This window comes from Mustela lutreola, chromosome 2 (genome assembly GCF_030435805.1).
Source record: "Mustela lutreola isolate mMusLut2 chromosome 2, mMusLut2.pri, whole genome shotgun sequence".
In the NCBI taxonomy this organism is placed as follows: Eukaryota; Metazoa; Chordata; class Mammalia; order Carnivora; family Mustelidae; genus Mustela; species Mustela lutreola.
In genome coordinates, this window is record NC_081291.1 from 190597790 (window position 1) to 190620296 (window position 22507).

At 35.0% G+C, this 22507-nt stretch overlaps 1 protein-coding gene across 1 annotated transcript in view; it reads left to right on the forward strand.

Moving 5' to 3' along the window:
* GBE1 (1,4-alpha-glucan branching enzyme 1) overlaps window positions 1–22507 on the forward strand; it is a 278156-nt gene that overhangs the window by 53459 nt on the left and 202190 nt on the right. Inside the window, exon 2 of the mRNA XM_059164440.1 lies at window positions 2083–2252. Within this exon, the coding sequence (XP_059020423.1) occupies window positions 2083–2252 (170 nt within the window). The remainder of the gene's footprint in view (window positions 1–2082; window positions 2253–22507) is intronic.

A 22507-nucleotide genomic window follows, 5' to 3' on the forward strand; every position in this document is an offset into this window, starting at 1 on the left:
ATTAGAGAGAGAGTATGACTTGGGGTGTGGGGCAGACTCCCCACTGAGCATGGTGCCCCACATGGGGCTAGATTCCAGGATGGGGTGATCATGACCTGAGTTGTATGTTTAACCGACTATGCTACCCAGGATCCCCAAATATTTAGATTTAATTCTGAGAGAAGAATTTTCCAGCTTTATATTTTTTATATCCATTTTATTTGGTTTTGTTCTTCAGAGTCAGCAGCTATCCTTATTTTAGATCATTTTTGTCAATTTTACGTACCTCTTAGCTTCCCTAATATAGTCCATTTCTTAGTCTTTTTCTTCTCTATTATATAAATTTCCAATTATTTATTTGTCTAATAATTTGCTATTTTACCATATGTGTATTTTGTTTCTTGCTAATTCTATTTTATTATTTTCCAGTGATATATTTTGTTGCTCCTCTTGCTTCTTTTAGGTCTAGGGGTCTCATTTTACCTCTCATTCTATTGTTTTGTTGTATAATCTCTCACCTCTTACTTTTACTGAGTTCATATTTTTTAAGATTTTATTTATTTAGGGGTTCCCAGGTGGCTCAGTCAGTTAAGTGTCTGCCTTAGGCTCGGGTCATGATCTCAGAGTCCTGGGATTGAGCCCCACATCAGTCTCCCTGTTCTGCGAGGAGCCTGCTTCTCCCTCTCCCACTCCCCCTGCTTGTGTTCCCTCTCTCACTGTGTCTCTCTCTGTCAAATAAATAAATATAAGATTTAATTTATTTATTTGACAGAGAGAACATGCATAAGTAGGGGGTAATGGCAGAGTGAAAGGGAGAAGCAGACTCCCCCTGAGCAGGGAGCTTGCCCAGGGGAATTGATCCCAGGACTCTGGGATCATGACTTGAGCCTGAGGTAGACACTTAACAGACTGAGCCACCCAGGCACCCCCTATTGAATTCATTTTTAAGTAAGTTGAAATAAAATGTGAAATATTTGTAAGAATTTCTAAATCTTTGGAAAGATTTGTTTTCTGTTTGGCTTAGTGGGAATGTTCTTCATTAGTCAGCTTCTCAAGTTTTGGATATTCCTTATATATCCCCTACTTGGATTCATGTTATCTTTCTGGGATGACCCTCAGGATTGCTCACCCCTCAGGATCTGGAGAAGTGCAAGGAAGCATATATTAGCATTGCTCAGTTCATCGTTCTGGAACCTTCATTTTTGACAGAAAGCACCTACCATCTGCCTCACTTTAGTTTTACCTGTTTTGTTTTTGCTTCTCCCTGTCTAGTGACATTAGTAGCATTTTTATTTTATTTTATTTTATTTTATTTTATTTTATTGATTGGCTGTATGGACTCCAGATCTGGGTAAGGGTGAGAAACAACCATGTGTTACTCTTAGTCCTCCTTGGGAAGGAATGTTTGGTTTCTTCTCATGGACACTAGCTTTTATAGTTTGACATGATGTAGCACATTTTTTTCCATGCATAGTTGCTATGCTAAAGGGCAGAACTAGGGAAACTACAGCCCATAGGACAAATTTGGCCAGTAACTGTTTTGTAAATGACATGTTATTGGCATTAACCATACCCATTCATTTACATGATGTCTGCAGCAATTTTCATGCTTTTGAGAAATAGCTGAGTAATTGTGAAACAGACCAATTTACCATCTACCTTCTAACAGGAAAAGTGTGCCAAACTCTGTTGTAAGGTAATTTTATTTATCTTACTGGCTTTTGACTATTTTTCTTTTACTTTCTTAGGGGTTGGAAGAGAAACATGCAGGGATGCTCCTTCATCATACTATTTTGACATAGAAATTGCTATAATGCTGATTTTTAAAATTTCATGGAATATAGAAAATCATATTTTCTCTCTTACATCAAAATGCATGAAATTACCAAAAAAAAAATAGATTGGTTCAGTTTGAGATAGGAATTATTTTATCCTGTGAGGTAACTGCTACCTTATATGTGAAATTATTCACATTATTCCTCTTTAATATCTTTTTTCTTTTCTTTTTCTGAATAAGAGTAAATAAAGCATTGACTTAACTACAGTAGCTTTCCTAGAAGACGATTTTATTTTCTAACTTCCTTCTTTTGCACTTTTTCAAAGGTATAAGCGGTTTAACGAGACCTTGAACAACATTGGAGAGAACGAAGGTGGTATTGATAAATTTTCCAGAGGTTATGAATCCTTTGGTGTCCACAGATGTGCCGATGGTGGTTTATACTGCAAAGAATGGGCCCCAGGAGCAGAAGGAGTTTTTCTTACTGGAGACTTCAGTAAGTGTTTGAAAGATTTAAAGTTAGGTGTACTATTTCATTTGTTTACTTAAAACATAGATTTGTTATGCTTCATATATTTATATGAAAATTAATGATTACAAATATCTGACTTTTCAGATGGAGCCATAGGATTTGTTGTCTTTACCTTCACGTGGTACTGGTGTTCCTGCTGTAATGTAATACAGGTGTTCCTGAAAAACTTTCATGTTCTGTAAAATCATGTACCAGAAGTAACGGAGTTTATGAGAAAACTAGTGCTAGGCAGATTGCTTCAAATTTATTCAACGTTGTTAGCAAGCCCTGACAAAATCAATAGCAATCTGGGTAAAAATATTGGTTTAAGTTAAATCTCCACTAGCATTTGCACCTGGTTGGCTGGCACTGTAGTTCTTGGATCCTTCAGAGCCTAATATCCTTTTTTGAGACCTCAGTGAAAGTGAGGACATCTAATCTAGAGGATTAACTTCTTCATGACTCAATTCTTTTGTTTTCTTTTCCTTTTTTTATAATACAATCTCAGTTTTTTTTTAAACAAATATCTTTTTAGCCTTGTTATTTGCACTATTAATTTCATTAGGCACTTAATCCTATGGAAAGCATAGTAGGTCTAGACAGCAGGCTTCTAAGTTACTACGGTCTAGTGAGGTAGGACCTGCATGTAAACGACTATAATATAATTTGGTCAGTTGTAGTCTAGTGGTATAAATAAATTACTGTAATAGTGACAGGGAGGAAGGTTCAATTTTGGATGCAGAATAATGAAAACTGGGCCTTGGCAAAATGTTCATAATGCAAGAAAATACCAGAATGATAATCATCCTTTAGTGCTGTGAGAGTACTGTAGTATTTAAAATTTGATTTTATCAGATTCAGAAGTCTACATGCTGTATTATTCCATTCATATGTCATTCTAGAATTGGCAAAGCTACAGGGGCAGAAGACAGAGTTGTCAGGGTTTGGAGGTAGGAGTTAAGTTGTGAGTGGATTACAGAAGAGTGTGAAGGATCTTCTTGGGGTGATGAAAATATTTCATGTCCTAATTGTGCTTGGTTGTTACATGACTGCATACATTTGTCAAAATTTATAGACCTATACTCGTAAAAGACTGCATTTTATTGCATGTAAATTATACGTTAAGGAAGCTGACTTTAAAAAGTTTTGATTTTATACAGGTTGTCTAAAGCAGTACTGTCTAATAGAAATATAATGTAAGCACTTATGTAACTCAGAACTTTTAGTGGCTATATTAAAAAAAGTAAAAGGACAGTTGAATGAATTTTCATAATGAAAAATTTTATGTAACCCAATATACCAGAATATTTTAATATTTATATAATCAATATCAAATTCATTGGGTATTTTTGTTCTTTTATATTCTTTTTTTTAAATTAATTTTTTATTTTTTATGAACATATATTTTTATCCCCAGGGGTACAGGTCTGTGAATCACCAGGTTTACACACTTCACAGCACTCACCAAAGCACATACCCTCCCCAATGTCCATAATCCCACCCCCTTCTCCCAAACCCCCTCCCCCCAGCAACCCTCAGTTTGTTTTGTGAGATTAAGAGTCACTTATGGTTTGTCTCCCTTCCAATCCCATCTTGTTTTATATTCTTTTAACTCATATTTTTTAATTGGAAATACTTGATCTATATTTAGATTTAGTAAATTTTTAGCTTAAGAATATAAAAAATAAAAAATTAAAAAAAAAATAAATAAAATAAAATACAGGCAAACATACACAACAAAAAAAAAAAAAAAAAAAAAAAAAAAGAATACAAACCCAGGTTTTTTCAAACATAATTGAAAGTTCTAGTAACTGAGTTGAATACATTAAGATTTAAATTTAGTAAAGTAATTAAAATTAAATAAAATTTAAAATTCAGTTTCTCAGTTGTACTAACCTTAATTCAAATGCTCAAAGGCCACAGGTGTCTACTGGCTTCTTTATTGGAAAACATAGGTCTAAGGACTTGTAGTCCTCCAAATTGGATAAGACCTGTTTTTCTTGAGAGGAAAGTTTTGAGAAAGCCATATGATCTGCTGACTTAGATTAGTTTTGGTTACCTGATGATAATTATGAATTAAACAAAATTATGGGGATAAGAGACTTCTTACTTAAATTATTATTAAAATAGTCATTAGTAATTTTTTCTTATACGCAAACCTTAATATTTCTGCATCTTCTCTGTACAGCTGCTTGGACTAGTAGTTTTTTGTTAAAAGACCATTTAGACATTCCACCTATCATTAAGGCACTTTTGGCATTCTATTTTATTACTTCTTTTTACAGCCATTTGTAAGACTGAGAAGTATTGACTCAGAATGTGCAAGTTAATTTTTACATAGAGGTACCAAAACTACTATAAGAACCTCAGTTAAAATTTGGTACTGTCATTAGGTACCCCCTCCAACATATTTATGATTAAATCTACTAAATAAGTTTTAGAAATATAAAAATATGGGAAGGGAACTATATGAAAATTAGATTTGGGAACTGTCATAAGGACTAATACTGATTTATTAGAAATTGTGCCTCGTAAATATAGTTGGGCCGTATGTCTATTTGGAGAACTGCATTTAAAATTTTATTTAGGATTTAATGCTTATTAATTCAAATATGATAATCAGAAATTTTTTTGTAAACAGAAAACTAAAAATTTTCTACTACGTATTTTAATGTAAAAATGTCCTCTGTTAACTTGTTGTTTTTATTCCAATTCAATTTGATTTTTAAAAAACACTACCTTTGGGCACCTGGGTGGCTCAGTGGGTTAAGCCACTGCCTTCGGCTTCAGATCAGGGTCCTGCTCAGAGGGAGCCTGCTTCCCTCTCTCTTTCTCTCTCTGCCTGCCTCTCTGCCTACTTGTGATCTTTCTCTGTCAAATAAATAAATAAAATCTTTAAAAAAACAAAACAAAAACAAAAATGCTACCCTTTGTGAAGGTGTATAACATAATTTAAAATCTCTATATATACTTGGGATAGCATTTGGTGAATTATTTTCATCAACCAGTATTTGTTTAGTGTCCAAGAACATGAAGAACATCAGATTTAATCAATGAGCCCTTACTTTTACTGGAGAGATGGAAAAAACTAAGATAAAACTAAGAAATTGTGATAGAAAATAGTTAGGAACAGGCAGTACGCTGGGAAAATTTAAATGACTAATCTATTTTTTCTTTCTTTAAGATTTTATTTATTTACTTCAGAGAGAGAGAGAGCACAAGCATGAGTGGGGGAGGGCAGAGGCAGAAGCAGACTCCCTGCTTAGGAAAGAACCCCTTGCTGGGCTCCATCCCAGGGACCCAAGATCAAGACCTGAGCCTAAACAGGTGCTTAACTGACTGAGCCACTCAGGCGCCCCACTAAACTACCTTCTTATCTAGATGAAAGAAGAGCTTTTCTGCCCAAAGTTACAGGGTCTCAGAGTCTCTGTATACATTAGATCTCAGTTTTTCCTCACTAAGGAGCTTTCACTTTGAAAAGTTTGAAAATTGAGAGTAGAGCCAAACTTTTGGGTTAATAATGCATTTAAAAGAATATGTCTTTGGAAAAAAAAAAAAATGTACCTGTGAGTAGTGAGCATTAATTTGATATGACTCTGTAGAGCACAGAATTTTGATGATGATGACAACATAGCTGAAAATATACCCTTAAATAACGGAACTAACCGTGCCTTTAACACAAAGAATTCTATATTTTGTTTTTCCCTACTTACATTTTCTTTTCTTTCCTTTTCTTTTTAAAGAAGAGTTGAGCAAGAAAAAAGTCATTTTTTCTTTGTTGAACTTTTTCTCAGGGTCAAAATAGGTTAGTTAATTTTCTTGTTAAGTCTTTTAATGTATAAATTTGTACTAAACCAAAAGGAAAAGAAAATGGCTATTTATTAGCTAAATAATTACATATCTTTTTTTCATTACAAAGTACATATGAAGATTAATTAAAGTGTTCTTGGGAGTTTTGCTGATCATATTAAGATGTTTTAAAAAACATGTAAAAATATTTAACTGTACTCATGACTATACTTATATTTATCAGCTGACAGGTTGACACAACAATAAACTTAAAAGGCTCTGTAGAATTAAGCTCCAACTAGAACATTGATCAGTTTTTAACATTCTATTCCTGTAACACAGTAAGCTTAACTTTCTGTATATGTACTTGAAATACCACTTTCAATTAATCAAAACAATTGCTTCTTTACCCATTGACCGAGATTTAAAAAATAACATGATTTTATTTATATTTTTATTATCAAAGTATAATATAATTTAAAACATTGCTTTTGTGCCTGCCTCTTCTCTCAAACCCTGAAGATAATATAAAACAGATCTTCAGACACCAGCAACAAAACTTTATTTCTACTAATCGTTAAATTAACTATTACTAATATTTACATGAAAATGAAAATTTTCTCAATTTAGTTTTTACCTAAACGATTAGATATTTGTGGTATTTTTTCAGAAGAATTTAAAATGAAAGAAAGTCTAAACTTTATTTCTGTATTATGAAAAATTATACCTGTAATAAAAACCCTTTAGCATACTGTCATATTTGTGTCCTAATCATTTTAAAGATTTTATTTATTTATTTGACAGATAGAGATCACAAGTAGGCAGAGAGGCAGGCAGAGACAGAGAAGAGGAAGCGGGCTCCCTGCTGAGCAGAGAGCCCCAGGTGGGGCTCCATTCTAGGACCCGGAAATCATGACCTGAGCCAAAGGCAGAGGCTTAATGCGCTGAGCCACCTAGGCGCCCCGTCTCCTAATCATTTTAGAAATGGATTGCACTCTATATTCTTTCCCTGGGCTTATTCATAATATTGCTGGTAAATACTTGTTCTATTTTATTTTTTTGCCAACCAACTTGAAGATATTTTAGGTACAACTACTCAGAGTAGTCAAATACAAATGATCCTTAAGAAAGAAATTGGCATGAATTGGTGTGTAAAAAAAAAAAGTTTGAAATCTTAGTCGAGCTGTCGAAAACAGTTCTTCCTTCAGCTCAGTGGGGATAAAGTGATGGTATTTGTCTTACTTGCCTACTAGGTTGCTGTAGATACTAACTAGATCGCAGATTTGAAAATATTTTATACCTTATTTGGTGCTAAAGAAATGTTAATTGACAGGATTGAAAAAATTCACTCATTTGTATTTTTTTCCTTATTAAAGAAATTACTATTAATTTCAAAAGGCAGTTGACCCTTGCACAAGTTCAATGATGTAGTCTCTGTGTTGTCCAAACCAAAGTGGATCTAGCTTTTGCCATTCACATTTTTAAAACTTGGAAAGCAGCTTCACTTTAAATATATTACACATATTTTCTTTATTTGAGAGAAAATGAAACAATCATTTCTTTTCCTTTCAGTCATTTTTTAAAAACTAGCTTTTTAAGCAGCTAGCAGCTGCCGTAGCAACCCAGGAGAGCAGTGGAGGTATAATTAATGACATTCATCAGGACTGGAATCTTACCACCCCAAAAGTATTTCTGGGCAAGCCAGAAACTACTTAAAGGTTCGAGATGAATTTCTAAAACTTTGAATCATCTTCAGTAGAGCGAAGATTCATTCTTTACAAAATTAAATGTGATTTAAAATATCTTGGAGTTTTGGAACTAAACCATGTTTATTGCAAGTTGCTAAATAATTGAAGAAAACTGGGTGCTTTCCAGTAGCTAGATGATAATAAGTTGAGAAAAAGGCTGTAAACTACATATGTCAATATAAAATAATTGGGTTCTATTCGCTATAAGTGAAAACATTTCATTTAAAATTACTAAGTCTGGGAGCTAGGCACTTTTCAAATAACCTAAATGTCTATCACTGATGGACTTAAAAAAAAAAGGGGAAAAAAAAAGGAAAAAATAACACCCTGATTTTTATGCCTATAGAAAAAAGGAACCACAGATATTTTTGCAGAGTAGGATAGATTTCTTTCTTACTTCCTTTAAAAGGAGAATTTTACCTGCTTCCTGGACAAATTAGTCTATAATTTTGTTTTCAGTTAACAATTGCCCAGAAGTTTACATCATCATTAAAGCTTTTGTATTTCTTGATTCCACATGCCCTGAAACAGTGCTGCTGAAAGTGTGCTCTGTGGATCTGTGTGGTTCCATGCACTGTGATTTTACCAGTGATGTATTGGCAGAAATTGGGATTGTAAGCATTTAGAAACTTGAATAGCAGTTTGACAGGGTAGGGTTTTTTTCTGGTGAATCTAATGATAATATAAAAATTGGGGCTTAAATTTTGAAAGCTTTTTTTTTCTTTTGATTTTCTAATAATTCATTTTATTACATTTTAGATAAGATTTAGTCTATAATAGATTGGAAAAAAAGGTAACTGATCCATCAGCACAGATAGTTGGAGAAACACTGATCTGAAAATTAGGGATTATTTGTTGGTTTAGAAGTCTTTTATGGTTGGAAGGTATATAGTTCTGATGTCAACTTCCTTTGTATTCTCTTTCTTCCGATAAATCTATCACAGCTGTGTTGGCTTTCACTGTGGTATGGCATGTTACAAAAAACTCTAACATAATGGTTTGCAACGGCAAAGGCTACAATTAATCAGCTGTCCCTCAATCCTAAGGGTCAAATTCTTCCCAGGATCAAGGGTGATGGAGCAGCCCCTGTGTGGGACATGCTGATCTCCTGACAGAGAGAAAGAGTAATGGAGGAAGCCTCTCACAGCTTTTGAAAGCTTCAGCTTAGAAGTGACAAATATGATTTGTACTTCCATTTCATTAAGTAATTTGGCCAAGCCTTATGTCAATAGGGCATGGAAGCAGAATCTTCTTTAATGGAAGATTCTGAAGATTATGAAAATTTGGGAATAATAGTATAAATGACCCCCATGGCAAAAAATGCACACTCATAATATAAGGTATAAACTTTCTAGATTCTTTGATATTCTAGAGTGTGAGTGTGTGTGTGTGTGTGTGTGTGTAATCAGAAGGGAGTTGGTTCGGTAGGGTAGTGCAGTAGAGCTCTCTACTTTGATTGTTGAGGGTTTTTTGTTTTTGTTTTTTTGGGTTTTTTTTCCTGGAATCTCTACTCACCTCTGCATTCAAGTGGAAGGAACTTCAAGGAGTTTTTTTGTGAGTTAGACACTTTGAACTTTACGTGGGTCCTCTGTAAATGCATTTTTGTTATGTGGGTTCTCATAAGTTTGGCTTTTTGGAGATTGGGATGTTTCTAAAAAGCAACTTTCTGGGATGGTCTGAGGACTCTTGTTTATTTTAGCAAAGAGGTGGCAACTACAAGGTAGAGGTAGAGGCCTTAGGACTATTAATCAAACCAACACTGATACTGAGAAATGGCCTCTTTGATGTATGTCAACTTAAAATAACTAATCAATCTAGGCATTTTGTAGAAAGTTTTCACGATGTTCCTCTAACTTTCCCACCTGATGTTGCTGCTCTCACCCCTTTTATATGTTTTTACTGATAGATTATTTGTTTTCAGTGGAGTGGACGTACAGTGGAGGTTTACTTAGCTGATGTCTACTTACCATATGCGGTGAATTTACTTCTGCTTGACAGGCTCACTGTAAATGATACTGACAGCTTTCCACGGGATACTGAGTACACATGGGTTGTAGGCGGTAGTTCACCACATGGACGCAGTTTGGTTCCTGCCAGTTACATTCAATGCTTATTAGTGAGCGGATTTCCCACCCCTTCAAATCCTGTGAATGCCAATTCTTCTCATTATAATTCTGCAATATAACATTCTATAAAGTGATGAACCCTAGGTGTGACAGCAAAGAAAATTATTAAGTATTGGGAAAATCTCAGTAAGGACAAGTTGGGAAAAAAATGATTTTGAATTAAGTATGCACAAGTGAACTGTGAGAAAATGATATAAATCTAACAATTTCACATGCAGATTACTTTGTGTGCACCTCTCCACTTTTGTTCCGTTATCACTCAAAGGGAATTGGAAATATAAATGTTGCATGGTAGGCGTGCGTTTGTATAAGAAAGATATGATAAGATCCTAATCAGAAGACCTAAGGAGAAATGGCTTTAATCTTTTAACAGAATAGGGGTGAATATTTGTATTTATATTTTAAGTAAAAACAAAATTTTTTACTGTTTTTGAGTGTGCATGTGTGTGTCTACATATGCCAATACATATTTTGTCATTCTCTGCTTTAACCAGTATTTTCAATATACGTAGCAACTCTGCCCCAGTTGTGCTGGATCAGAGAGATTTGTTATAATGTGTAATGGGATTATTTTTATAGGGAAACATCCTTACCTCCCAGGATTTTAGGAAATTGCTGTTAGAAACCTTAATGCTAGAAGGTAGATTTTGAACTGTGTGACATAAATGATAATTTTCTAGTCTCGTGTTGCTTTTTCATAAACATCCTGTTAAAAATTAATGCTGTTTGGGTACTACAGTACTTTTCGTTAGGTCTCAGTTTTTATTCGCAGTTATTTATTTTCTGTCATTATCTTTTTAACATTTTAAAAGAGCTATAATTCACATATCATAAAGTTTACCATTTCGAAGTAGACACTTCAGTGGTTTTTAGTATACTTACTGTGGTGTACCACTGTTATCACTGATTCCAGAATATTTCCATCATTCTAAACAGAAACATCCAACTGGTAGCGTTGGTCCCAAATGTCTTCTCCCGCCATTCTCTGGCTACCTTTAATCTATTTTCTGTCTCTGTGGATCTTCCTATAAATGGAATCATACAATATATGGCTCATCTTTCCAGTTTCTTTCACTTATCATATGTTGTTTTCAGGGTTCATTTAGGGTGTGGCATGGAACAGTCCTTTATTCCTTTTTTTTTTTTTTTTTTTTGGTGGCTGAATAATAATCTACACCACATTTTGTTTATCCATTCTTCAGTGGCAGGACATTTGGGTTGTTTCTACTTTTTGTCTATGATGAATAATGCTTTTATGAATATTTGTGTACAAGATTTTATATGAATAGACACTTTCAGTTCTCCTGGGTCACCTTAGTTATTGATGTTCTTACCATTATTTGCCCTAAGATCTTTTCACCCACCCTGCTCTGCTCTGTACCTCATTTCCCCAGCTCCCTTAGCCTCCACCACTATGGAGCTGGCTTAGTGGGAGGTCCTAATGAATTACTTAAGGGAGGGAAGAGGGAGAGGCCAGGGAATTTCCCCCTACTCCCTTGCCTACCCCTATGTCTAAAGTGAGTCTACCCATTTCTCATGCAGCAGTCCTGTCTTATAGTTCTTGTGTTGCTTTTCTCTCTCTCAGCTCAGCTCCTGGCAGGTAGGCTTGCCTTCTTGCCAACTTCTGTTGGGTGGCCCTGGCTTCTGAGTTCCAGTAATCCTGCTTCTCTCTCAGGGGTATTACCAGCTTCCTGTTGTTGCTCATCTTTATTTGAATTCTTAGTTCTTCTCCTACCCTACCAGTGTAACCAGTTTCCTGTCTTAAGGCTCTTTCTTGGGAATAGGTAGCTTGATTTCCACTCTGGCCTCTCATGGCTGGATAGTATTTCCCTTTCATTAAGCATGCTGAGTTATGGACATATACAGGATATCTTTCACATTCTATTTTAGATATTTTAAAGCACCCATGGAATGATTCAGCCCAGTGGCCCTACCTCTGTTAAGGTATTTTCAATAATTTTTTTAGAAGTTAAACTTACTAACTTTGTGAATGTTTAAGTCTTTTTTTGTGCTAAAGAGATACGCATTATAGAATTTCAGTTATTTTTTTAAAGATTTTATTTATTTATTTGAGAGAGAGAGCACACAAGCAGCAGGAGGGGCTGAGGGAGAAACAGACTTCCTGCTAAGCAGGGAGCCCGATGTGGGGCTTGATCCCAGAACCCTGGGATCATGACCTGAGGCAAAGGCATATGCTTAACTGACTGAGCCCCCAGGAACTTCAGAATTTCAGTTATTTTATTCAAAGTTCTAGAAAACTCAGCAGTGGGAGATAGTGTTATACTCTTCCTTTATATTATAGAAAATTAGTTATGTTTTACTTTAAACAGGATTTTGATGTTTCCTCTATTAGAGAACGGTTTCATCTTCATCATGCTTTGTTAAGTCTAAAACAACTTTTCCACATGTCACTTGAAGCAGACTAACCCGGTGTTGGTAATGTGAAGATTTCAGGATAAATAACAAGTCTTCTGAATCACAATCTTAGGGTAGAGTTTAATGTTTATGATGTATTGCCCTCCTTTTTGAGGATTTGTACCATTGATATGCTAGTGGATGTTTTTAACCCAGGCTATTCTAGTTTGCTTTCTTTTTTCTTGCTATCTCAGTTGACTGGTAAATGTGCTTGGCTCCAATGAACAAGGCTGTTGTGTCTAGGCAAATTGTTCACACACTTGCTTCTGATGATTTTTGGTTGGGAGTTCTGGTTGAGAGTCACAAGATTTTGTCCTCTGTATTAGTCGGTGGCTCAGGGGTTTCACTGCGGTGAGTTTAATAAAGGGCTTTTTACCAAAGGCTGGGGAGGACTAGAATTGGAAGCTGTTGCTTCTTAGGGTGTAGGTATGAGAAAGCAGGGAATGGGAACTAGGGAACTATGTTACTGAAACATAGTTAGAGCTGGAGTCGTAAATGAGGAGTCTGATTACAGGATCTGTGGCCAGAGAGAAAGGCAGCCACTGACAGAAGGAAGCAGAGATGGAGTAGGTGTTAAATACCTTCATTTCTCTTATGCCAGCATCCACCATTGGTCAGTCTCAACTTGGCACTGGAGTACAAGGGAGACCTGGAATTGCCGTCTACTGATGCCAGCCTCCGGGGCCTGGAGCAGGACTTAGGAATTCAGAAGGATCTTAAGGTAGTTCCTAGGATGGAGAAATGGAAAATAACCAGGATAGCTACCGGGATTTCTCTTAACATGACTTAGAGGGAACTCAAATCACTGGAGGAGGCACTTCGGCCTTTATTTTCTTCTAAGTGATTAGGACTTCTTTAGATAACTATATCAGTGTATGATGTACCTTTTCATTCAAAGAAGAAGAAAGCATTCTTGGTGCATTGGTTTCTTTCCCCCCTTCCTTCCTGCCTTGATTGCACCTACCCTATCACCCCTTTTTTCCCTTTCTCCACCCCCAACCTCCCTCCCTCTTTTCATTCTTACCCCAACCCCTCCCTTCCTTCTTTTCCTTGGATATATCTTTAATCTTAACAATCCTGAACAATAATAAGAAGCAGAAGAGTTTCAGGTTTTCAAAAGGGCCTAGGTTCTTAGGGGGAAGGAGATGGAACTTTATTTCTTAATCTACTTAAAACAAGCAATTAACTTTGTAGCAATTTATCAAAGGCTTCTAAAATAGCATAAACCACTGTATACACAATTACCAGTACATCTAAAATCAGAGCAAGTAAAATCCAAGTTTTTCTTTTCTCTTTTTCCCCCTGAAATTATAGAATATAATCTTAAAGTCAGGTGCTTACTCTGTTAAAGTTATAGTGTCTCTCAAATAATATTCCAGTTCACTAAATATACAGTTGCATTGGTGTATATAGTGATTTTTTTTTAAAAGCAGGTTTATTATTAAAAAAAAAAAAAAGAGTCCTTGAAGTTAGGATCTGAAATTTAAATTTAACAATTTCACCTTCGTCCCTCCCTACTTTCCCTTTCCCTTGAGCAGCAATACTTATTGGGCACTTTCTGTGTGCCAAACACTGTGCTAAGTCATGGAAATTCACTGATGCAAAAGAGGGGAAATAACCTTTTCATCTAGCAGGGGAAATGGGTGGTCTCCTTTTAACTACCAATAATTGCCTAAGGTCATCTAGTCATAAAATTAAACAGGGATTTAGATATTATTCTAACTATTGTAGGCATCACTATATGACATTTTGGTCAAAATAAATAAAAGATCAAAGATAACACTTCATAGAGCTATTTTAGGAAATAAAGAATTAGGCAAAGATACTTCCTAAGTACTTTCCAAAGTTGAAACAACTCTTAAAATATAATTTAGTAATAATAACTCTTTCAAGATACTGTTTTTTTAAGGACTTACTTTATTCCTTATTTATTTTGGTGATATTTTGTGTGTTTATTTTTAAACCAAAAGTATGAAAATGAAACTTTTGAGGTATATTTCTAGAGAATCTGTAATTGATTTAAATGATACATGAGACATTTTTTGTCAAACTGAAGTGAGCTAGAAAAAAATCTCTTAGAATAGCTGTATTTAGATTTTAATGAAACTAGGCAGAAAGGAGACTAAAGTGAATTTCCTTTTTAGTCTTTTAAATGAAAAAGTGCATCATTTGTCCTATATATCTTATTCATCATCAGTCATAGCAAAGCATTCATTCCCATGAGGGAGATAATGGATTCAGAGAGCCGAGAGGAATGGAAGATTGTCATTCAATGCAGATGAGTTTTAGTAATATTTTTATCATGAGAAATTGGGTTGCAGAACCTTAAGATTTAGAATTAAGTTGCCATAGATATATTTAATTAAAAGTAGATTGCTTTAACCTTTCTTTAAGTTAGAAATAGGTTTAAAATCTTAAATTAAATTTATAGTTAGTTTGTATTTAACTTGTATTCAGGACTTGCCTTTAATAGGGATTTTTTATAAGGTTTAGCTCCAAAAAGGTACATTTTAATTGAACTATTACAGTGAACATATAAAGAAAGTTTCTGAAAGGATGTTATAACTTTGTATATTGGATCAAAGTATGGTTTACTTTTCTGCTGATGGAGAAAGTAACCAAACTTATCAAACCAAAGTAAAAAGGGAGACCAAAAGGGCGTCTATGTCCTGAACTCTCCTAACACCTCATCAGCACACCTCCTTAACCAATAGAAATTATATTTCCTAGTGTTTTGTTGTTATCATGTGATGGGTTGGTTTCTCATTGATAATACTGTTCTATGGTTAATACTTTTCTAGAAGTGGAAATACATGAAGAATGAAGTTACCAAAGCAGAAAAGCAAATGAGCATGTGTGTGTGTGTGTGTGTGTGTGTACATAAATACACATTTATACATATCTATATATGTCAGATTCGTGAACTCTGATATTAAAGGATCAGTTTTAGGTTAATTAGAGGAAATTAGAGTCTCCAAGCTCATTCTGTGATCTTACCTTATTGGACATTCTTAGTCTAAGGCATTAAGAAAATTAAGTTAAATAAAGAAGGTTGTATAGGCAACTACTAACATTAACCACACCTCCCAGGCCTGGAAATGCATCCCCTAGTTCAGGAGGTTATTTACCCCCTGATTCTGAGCAGACTCTGAGGTTTGGGCTGTGTTGGAGCCATGCCAGTTTCCTGCTTGAGGAAAGCCAGTTTCCTGCTTGAAGAGACAGGGGATGGTGCAACTCATCTGTCATCAGGCCTGGGGGTCGTATAGTTTAACTTTTTTCTAAAGGTTACAAAGTCAGAAGAGGGGCTTTGTCTCAAATCTACTTAGACACTTTTTAACCTTATTCTTCTTGGGGAATTAAAACTTTTTTTAATAGCTAGGTCATGCTGACTCACACAAAAGTATCTCAGATTAATTGTACATATTAAATCAAAATAGACTCCGTCAAAAGATAAGTCTATTCACTGTAACTTTCATTTCCTTTATAAAGGGAAAGCTTCTATAGAAAATAGTCCATATTTGTTCTCCTTTTCCCTCCTCTCCACAGGGTGAGGTAATCACAAACTGCAGTCTCCTATAAATAAAAATACCATCATTACCCAGAAGGTAATTGCAGCATTATATAGCTGTTAATCTTTTCTCAATGAAGATTGAGATTCATTCACTCTCAGAGGCTTAGTAAGAAAGCATGGCCATGTGATGCATTCAGAAAATGGGAGTTCATTGTTGTGAGCTTCTAGGTTATCTTCATCTAGACTTTATTTTGTTTCACACCTTCATCATCAGCCAGGCAAGAAGAGCCTGCTCTGTACAGAGCTATAGAGCAAGCAAGATCAGATTAAAATGTGCTCATGAGAGCTCCTAGCACGGTGCCTGACATCTTGTACATTCATGATCAATACTTCTTCACTAATTCCGTTTTGCCTTTGTCTGGCATTTTCCGGTTTAAAGGGGAATGTGCACATTGTTGTCTAGATGGTCAAAACGCGCCCTTGCTGGATTACTTTTTGAAGCTGTGGACTCTCCTGCGAGGCTCATTGGTGGTGGTATTGTTCCAAATTGAAAGCATAACAATTTTTTTCCTATGGAATAAGTAGATGATACCTGGTAAAATCGACTCTTAAGTTTCTCCAGGTTAATTCCTTTCTTATGGGATGAATTTGGATTCATCCATTTACCACATGTTTCAGTATTTTGTTTAGAAGTCATTGGAACAATATTACTAGAGAGTTGAAGATAGTGCCATGGAAAGCTCAATTTAGGGGTCTAAGGATAATGAAGTGGTGAGGCATGAAAGAAGAAATAGTACGAAGAAAATGAGAAGGGTGTTCTATCATAACACAGGAAGAGAAGAGGGCTTTTTTTTTTTTTTTAAGATTTTATTTATTTATTTATTTGACAGAGAGAGAAAGCACAAGTAGGCAGAGAGGCAGGCAGAGAGAGGGGGAAGCAGACTGCCCACTGAGCAGAGAGCCCAATGCAGGGCTTGATCCCAGGACCCGGAGTTCCTGACCTGAGCCAAATGCAGAGGCTTTAACCCACTGAGCCATCCAGGCGCCCCAAGAGGAAAGGACTTTTTAAGGAAGAGAGATGTATACAGTATTATTATATTATCTTCATAATATTGAAAATGTAGTGAGCACTTAACTGTGCAATAAGTGCTTACTATAGACTTGCACAATATCTTCCCAATGCCCATTGAGGTAGATACTATTACTGTCGTTGCAATCCAGAGGAAAACCCTGAGACTTAGACTCTAGAACTCACAGCTACTAACTTGTGCCAGAGTCAGGATTTCATTCAAGCCATTTTGTCTGCATGCTGAAACCACTGAGCTAGAGAAGGGTTGAGGTCCACAAGCTTTCAGTAAGGTGAGTTCCATTTGCAGCTTTTCTTTGTAGTGGTATGGAGTTTCTGTAACAGAGAGTTGTTTCTATATTTTACAGACGTGGAAATTCAAAATCAAGAGGTTATATAATCTCCCAAAAGTCACATATCTAGTAAATAGTAACTAAATATTTATCTGTAAGTATTCTATATATATTCTGTTAAAGCTCTGTTGACCAATAGCATCCCAATTTTGTGCCTTTGAATTACATATAATTCCTGTGATGTACATCTGATACTCATGTTTATATCTCTAGAAGCTGATTTATATTTTTGGGATATTTTATATCTAAACTTTAAGACATTGTGTGTGTGTGTGTGTGTGTGTGTGTGTGTGATTATATACATATATAATATAATATAATATAATATAATATAATATATGTAAGTAATTAAATGGTTTACATTTTTTACCTTTGAGTTGTGAGACAGAAAAATTCAAAGTGGACTGACTTGAAAGAGAACTCATATATTTAATTTCTTTTCATTTTTTAAAAAGTATTTGAAGAATCAAACTTCGTATCATTAAGATTAGATTTGTTTTGAACCTTGGCTACCACTTTTCAAATCTAAATTTATTTGACTCTATCTACCACATATAGTTTCACTGGATTGTTCCTGTTGCATGAATGTCACCTTTCAAGGTGATTTTGAAACTAATCTTGAAGGAAGCTTCCAGAAATTTTGTTTTTTGGATGACACAACCTGATAATGAATTGAATATGATGGGCAAACGAAAGGCAAGGGAACATTAGAGAACATATAACATTTCAATATTAGGTCATTTATTTTAAAACATACACAAGCATACACAACACACACACATAACTTTCTGTTTCTACAAATAAAAAATAAATACATTTATAAATATGTGTATATATGTATGAAGTATGTATGAATGTATTGGAGTGTGTGTGTGTGTGTGTGAAGTAGATATTAAAGAACCACATGACTTTTGAATATACTATCTTAGGGGAAGGAAAGGGTCTTGGGGAGGTGGTCAGTTGAGTTATTTTGTCAGACTTAATCACACTTAAAACTATTCTAGTGTCTACTATAGGAAAACAGGACAACAGAGAATCACAAATGATTCTCATAGATGAATCTCAGATTTAATCACAGATAATCATAAAAACAGTGGCATTGTTTAAAATTGTTATTGGGCTACTCTTATGGAATATTTTGGAGGTATTCAGTTAGGATAAGTAGTAATGATAAAAAAGAAAATGAATTAGCAAATTTTTAGTACATACCTCAAGATGAATAATATCACTATTGTAGTTTAAAATGCATATTAAATATCACTATAAAATAATGAGTAGTTTTGGTAACTATTTAATGCACGCATCAATTTTCTGCTATGTGCCGTTCCTCTACTAGAGCTAGAGAGATATCTGCTTTATTACTCTTTAGTTGCTTTTTCTGTATCTAGCTCTTATTGTCTACTTGATTGATAGCTCTACACCTGAGATCCACTTCATTCATTTCTTTGGGAACCTTAATAAGAGGAATTTAGAGAGAATACATGCACATCGACTTAGAACTGAATGGATGTACATATGACTCTCATTGGTGTTCAGTATCAGAGAACTTGAGTCTACATAGTCTCAGGTCAGCAGTGTCCATAACTGAGAATATCTCCTTACTGTGTTCAGTAGAGACCAGGGGTAGATATAGAGAAAGAGGATAGTTCTCTCTCTCCAGAACATCAGATTTGTGCAATGAGCAAATGGCCAGTGATCAAGAGAAGATGAAGAGAGCTTGGAGCTTAGTTGACTAACCCTCCAGTGATGGGACAGAGTGTAACAGGATAAGAAGGCAGAGCCATGCAGCCTCTGTTAGGAGATGGTTAAAAGTGATGGAAACATTTTAATGATTTTGTTTCAAATTTTAGAGTTTCTGAATCTGTTCAGTCCAGTAGTTAAGAAAAACATGCTTATTCACTTTGTTTGACTTTAGATAAATGGCTGTTAAATTAGAAGCCAGAAAACCTGGTAATTGTAAGTGGTTTCAATGTGCTTTATTTTAATGGAATTGCCTTAATGGAAGTCAGATTTATTCTTGAACATGTTAAACCTCCATATAACTTACCAGTATTTTCCTGAAATTGGCTCTCTGATTTCTGAAATGGGAGTGGGGAAAGATGTGAAAATTGATGGCCTCAAGCTTTTTAAAATCCAAATTGAAACTTGTACTACAAAGAGAGAAGTTTAACCTGAGAGTTTATGCCTATATCAGCATGACACAGAGCAGCAATTGAAGTTTTCTTACACCCCACAGATCTAATAAACACACTGGTTCATTTAAAAGTGATTCAATTTTCTTGGATTTGGGATTTCAGAAAAGAAGGAGCATCGCCTAATGAATTATGTGCTATGTGCGTTATAAATGTAGAAATCACACATAGAGGTCTATTTTAGATGCTACTTGTATGTAGATAGGGATAATTAGGCATTTTGCAAATCTATAGATTAACAGCTTTTTGAACATTTTAGAAAATCAGCTTTGAGTGGAGATTTTTTTTTTTTTTTTAAAGTAAGCTCTATGCCCACCGTTGGGGCTTGAACTCATGGCCCCTAGGTCGAGAGTCGCATGCTGTACTCTCTGAGCCACCCAGGTGTCCTTTGGGTCATAATAATTATATAAATTATATTAATTATGTATTTGTATATTGTATTACATGTAATATATATACACACACTTTTAAAACAGAGTTTTGTAACTTTTTTCCCTTTATGTATATATTACATATAATTAATACATTATTAATACTACCACTCATAAGAAGGTATTCTTCTGAAATGGTTTTATATTATATAAATTACACATAATAGCTTTAGAATTTAGTACATAAAAGAGAAAATCAAGATCTCCTTTAAAATACAAGTAAATACAGTCATGTTTCCTTTAATTAATATAATTTTGCTTTTAAGTTAAGTCTACATAATTTAGTTACTGATACATATTAATTGAAAAGATTAATGAAAAAGAATTATCTAGATTTTTGTGCTTAATCATTTTTATTACTAAATATAGAGATAATTTTTTATAATCTTAGTATATAATGAAATCTTATTAAAGAGATATTGTTTATTATGTACACTTGCAAAACTAAGAAGAAGTGATTTTTTTTTATTGTTGTTCTGTTCTTTACTGAATTTCCAGTTGCCCAGTTATCTTATGAATTCAGTTTGGTATAAAAAGTTGAAATTTATTCTTTCATTAAAAAGTTGTTGAGTACTTATTATGTGGGTGGTACTGTACTAGGTGTTGCTGTACAAAGATAGATAAAACTTGATCGTGAACTTTAGAAAGCTTAGAGTAAAAAAACAAATCAACACAGATACATGTAATATGTGCTGTAATAGATATAGATTTAGGCTACTCGTGAGATGTTCAGAGGGGTAATGTTCACTCTTAAGTGGTGCATAAGTCAGCTGTGGCCATAGTAACGCTGTGTAACACACTATCCCAAACTTCATATGTAACAACAGTAGCATTTATTTCTCACTCATGTATTTATGCATTTGCTGGGGGGGGCTCTGGTTTGTAGAGGTCTAGATATACTTAGGGAAAATGATGAGATAGAAATCAAGATTTTTTTGGTGGGGGATGAGGCTGCTGATGAGGGATAGGGCAATTGTTGCAAAGCATTATCAAAACTCATTGTCTAAAAGGTGCAAAGAAAAAGAAAGTACAAAGATTGCTATAGCAGCAATTCCATGTTCCAGACTCCATGATGCAAATTATTCCAGACTGAGCGAGACCTCTAGATCCATGATGCCTCTGACATGACTTGGTTTCTTTAATGTCTTTTCCAACCTCTCCAAACCCTGTCTTCCTGAAAGTTTTTTTTTCTTGAACCTTCTACCACACTTGCCCTATAAATCTGCATCAAATTGTCCAATATCTCTGCTCCTCTACAGCTTCTAGGCCCCATGAGGAAAAACCACACAGCCATATGTACCGCTGCTTCTGTGGGCTGTGGCCGTAAACACTCCACAGAAAACATTTGCACACCTCCCAGCCTGGTCTTCCTTACATCCTCCATAGGAGCTATTTAGTTTCACCGCCTCTTCCGAATCCCTCATTTCACTGCCTCTTCATTCTCCCTTAGCGCAAGACTTGTTCTTACTTTTCAGAGAAAGTAGAAGCCAGCAGAAAGGAAAATTTCTACTTCCAAACCATTTCCCTAAAGAGATCATTCATCCTGCCCACATAGTTTTAACAGATAGTAAAAAAAAAAAAATTGATGTCATGAATCCATACATTGAATCCCTCTTTCTTTTCTCCTTTAGTGTGGTAGATCTGTTTACCTCTTTTTCTCCCATCATATTCTCCCTCTGCTTCTTCCTTTCTCTTGGCATACAAAGTTTTTCACATCTTTCCTTCCTTAAATATAGTGGAAAACTAAAGACAATCCCTTCCTTAATTCTTGATCAGATTTCTAGAATGATATTGTAGATCATTAGTTACCAAACCTATGTGTGTACAACAAAAAATTAGGGAGCTTTATAAAAGCGCAGTCCCATTCCTGGATCTGACTCAAAGATGTGGGATGGGGTCTGTTGATTTCTAACTCTTAAAAGAAGCCTTGTTGGTTAAGTATCCGACTCTTCATTTCTGCTCAGGTCATGGTATTGGGGTCATGGGATCAAGGTGCATGTCTGTCTGTGGCCTGGATGTGGAACCTCTTGGGATTCTCTGTCCTTCTTCTAACCCTCCCCACCTCCAGGCTCAGTGGCTTGCTCTCTTTCTTTTCTCTCTCTCTCTCTCTCTCATAAATAAATAAATAAATAAGTAAACAAACAAATAAATAAATGTGTTTTAAAAGCAGCCATGTTGGGGAACTCTGGTCATAAATAGATATGTACTGGCAGAGATAACACTATTAGTATATGAATAAGGTTACAAAACTGTAAGTTAAGAGAGTATGTATATATACATACCTTATATATAATTCATATGGTGGAAACACATATGCATATGCATATAAACACATGTATAGTAAAAAGAAAAACTTTAGACTAAGGTATTAAGGAGGAGGAGTTGGGTTTATGAGTGCTTTCTTTAATTATATTTTTTTGCCTTTTATTCTATACAGAATACACATTTCTTTTCTAGTAAGAAAAAAGTAGAGAAATAATAGTACCCTCGTGCGCATGTGTTCCTCCATTAAGCCTCCCATTCCCTCAAATTAGGCATCTTTTGTGTAGTACTTAACTGCAGTCATAGATTGTGTTGACCATTTCTAGCCCTTTTGAATTCTTTTTTCT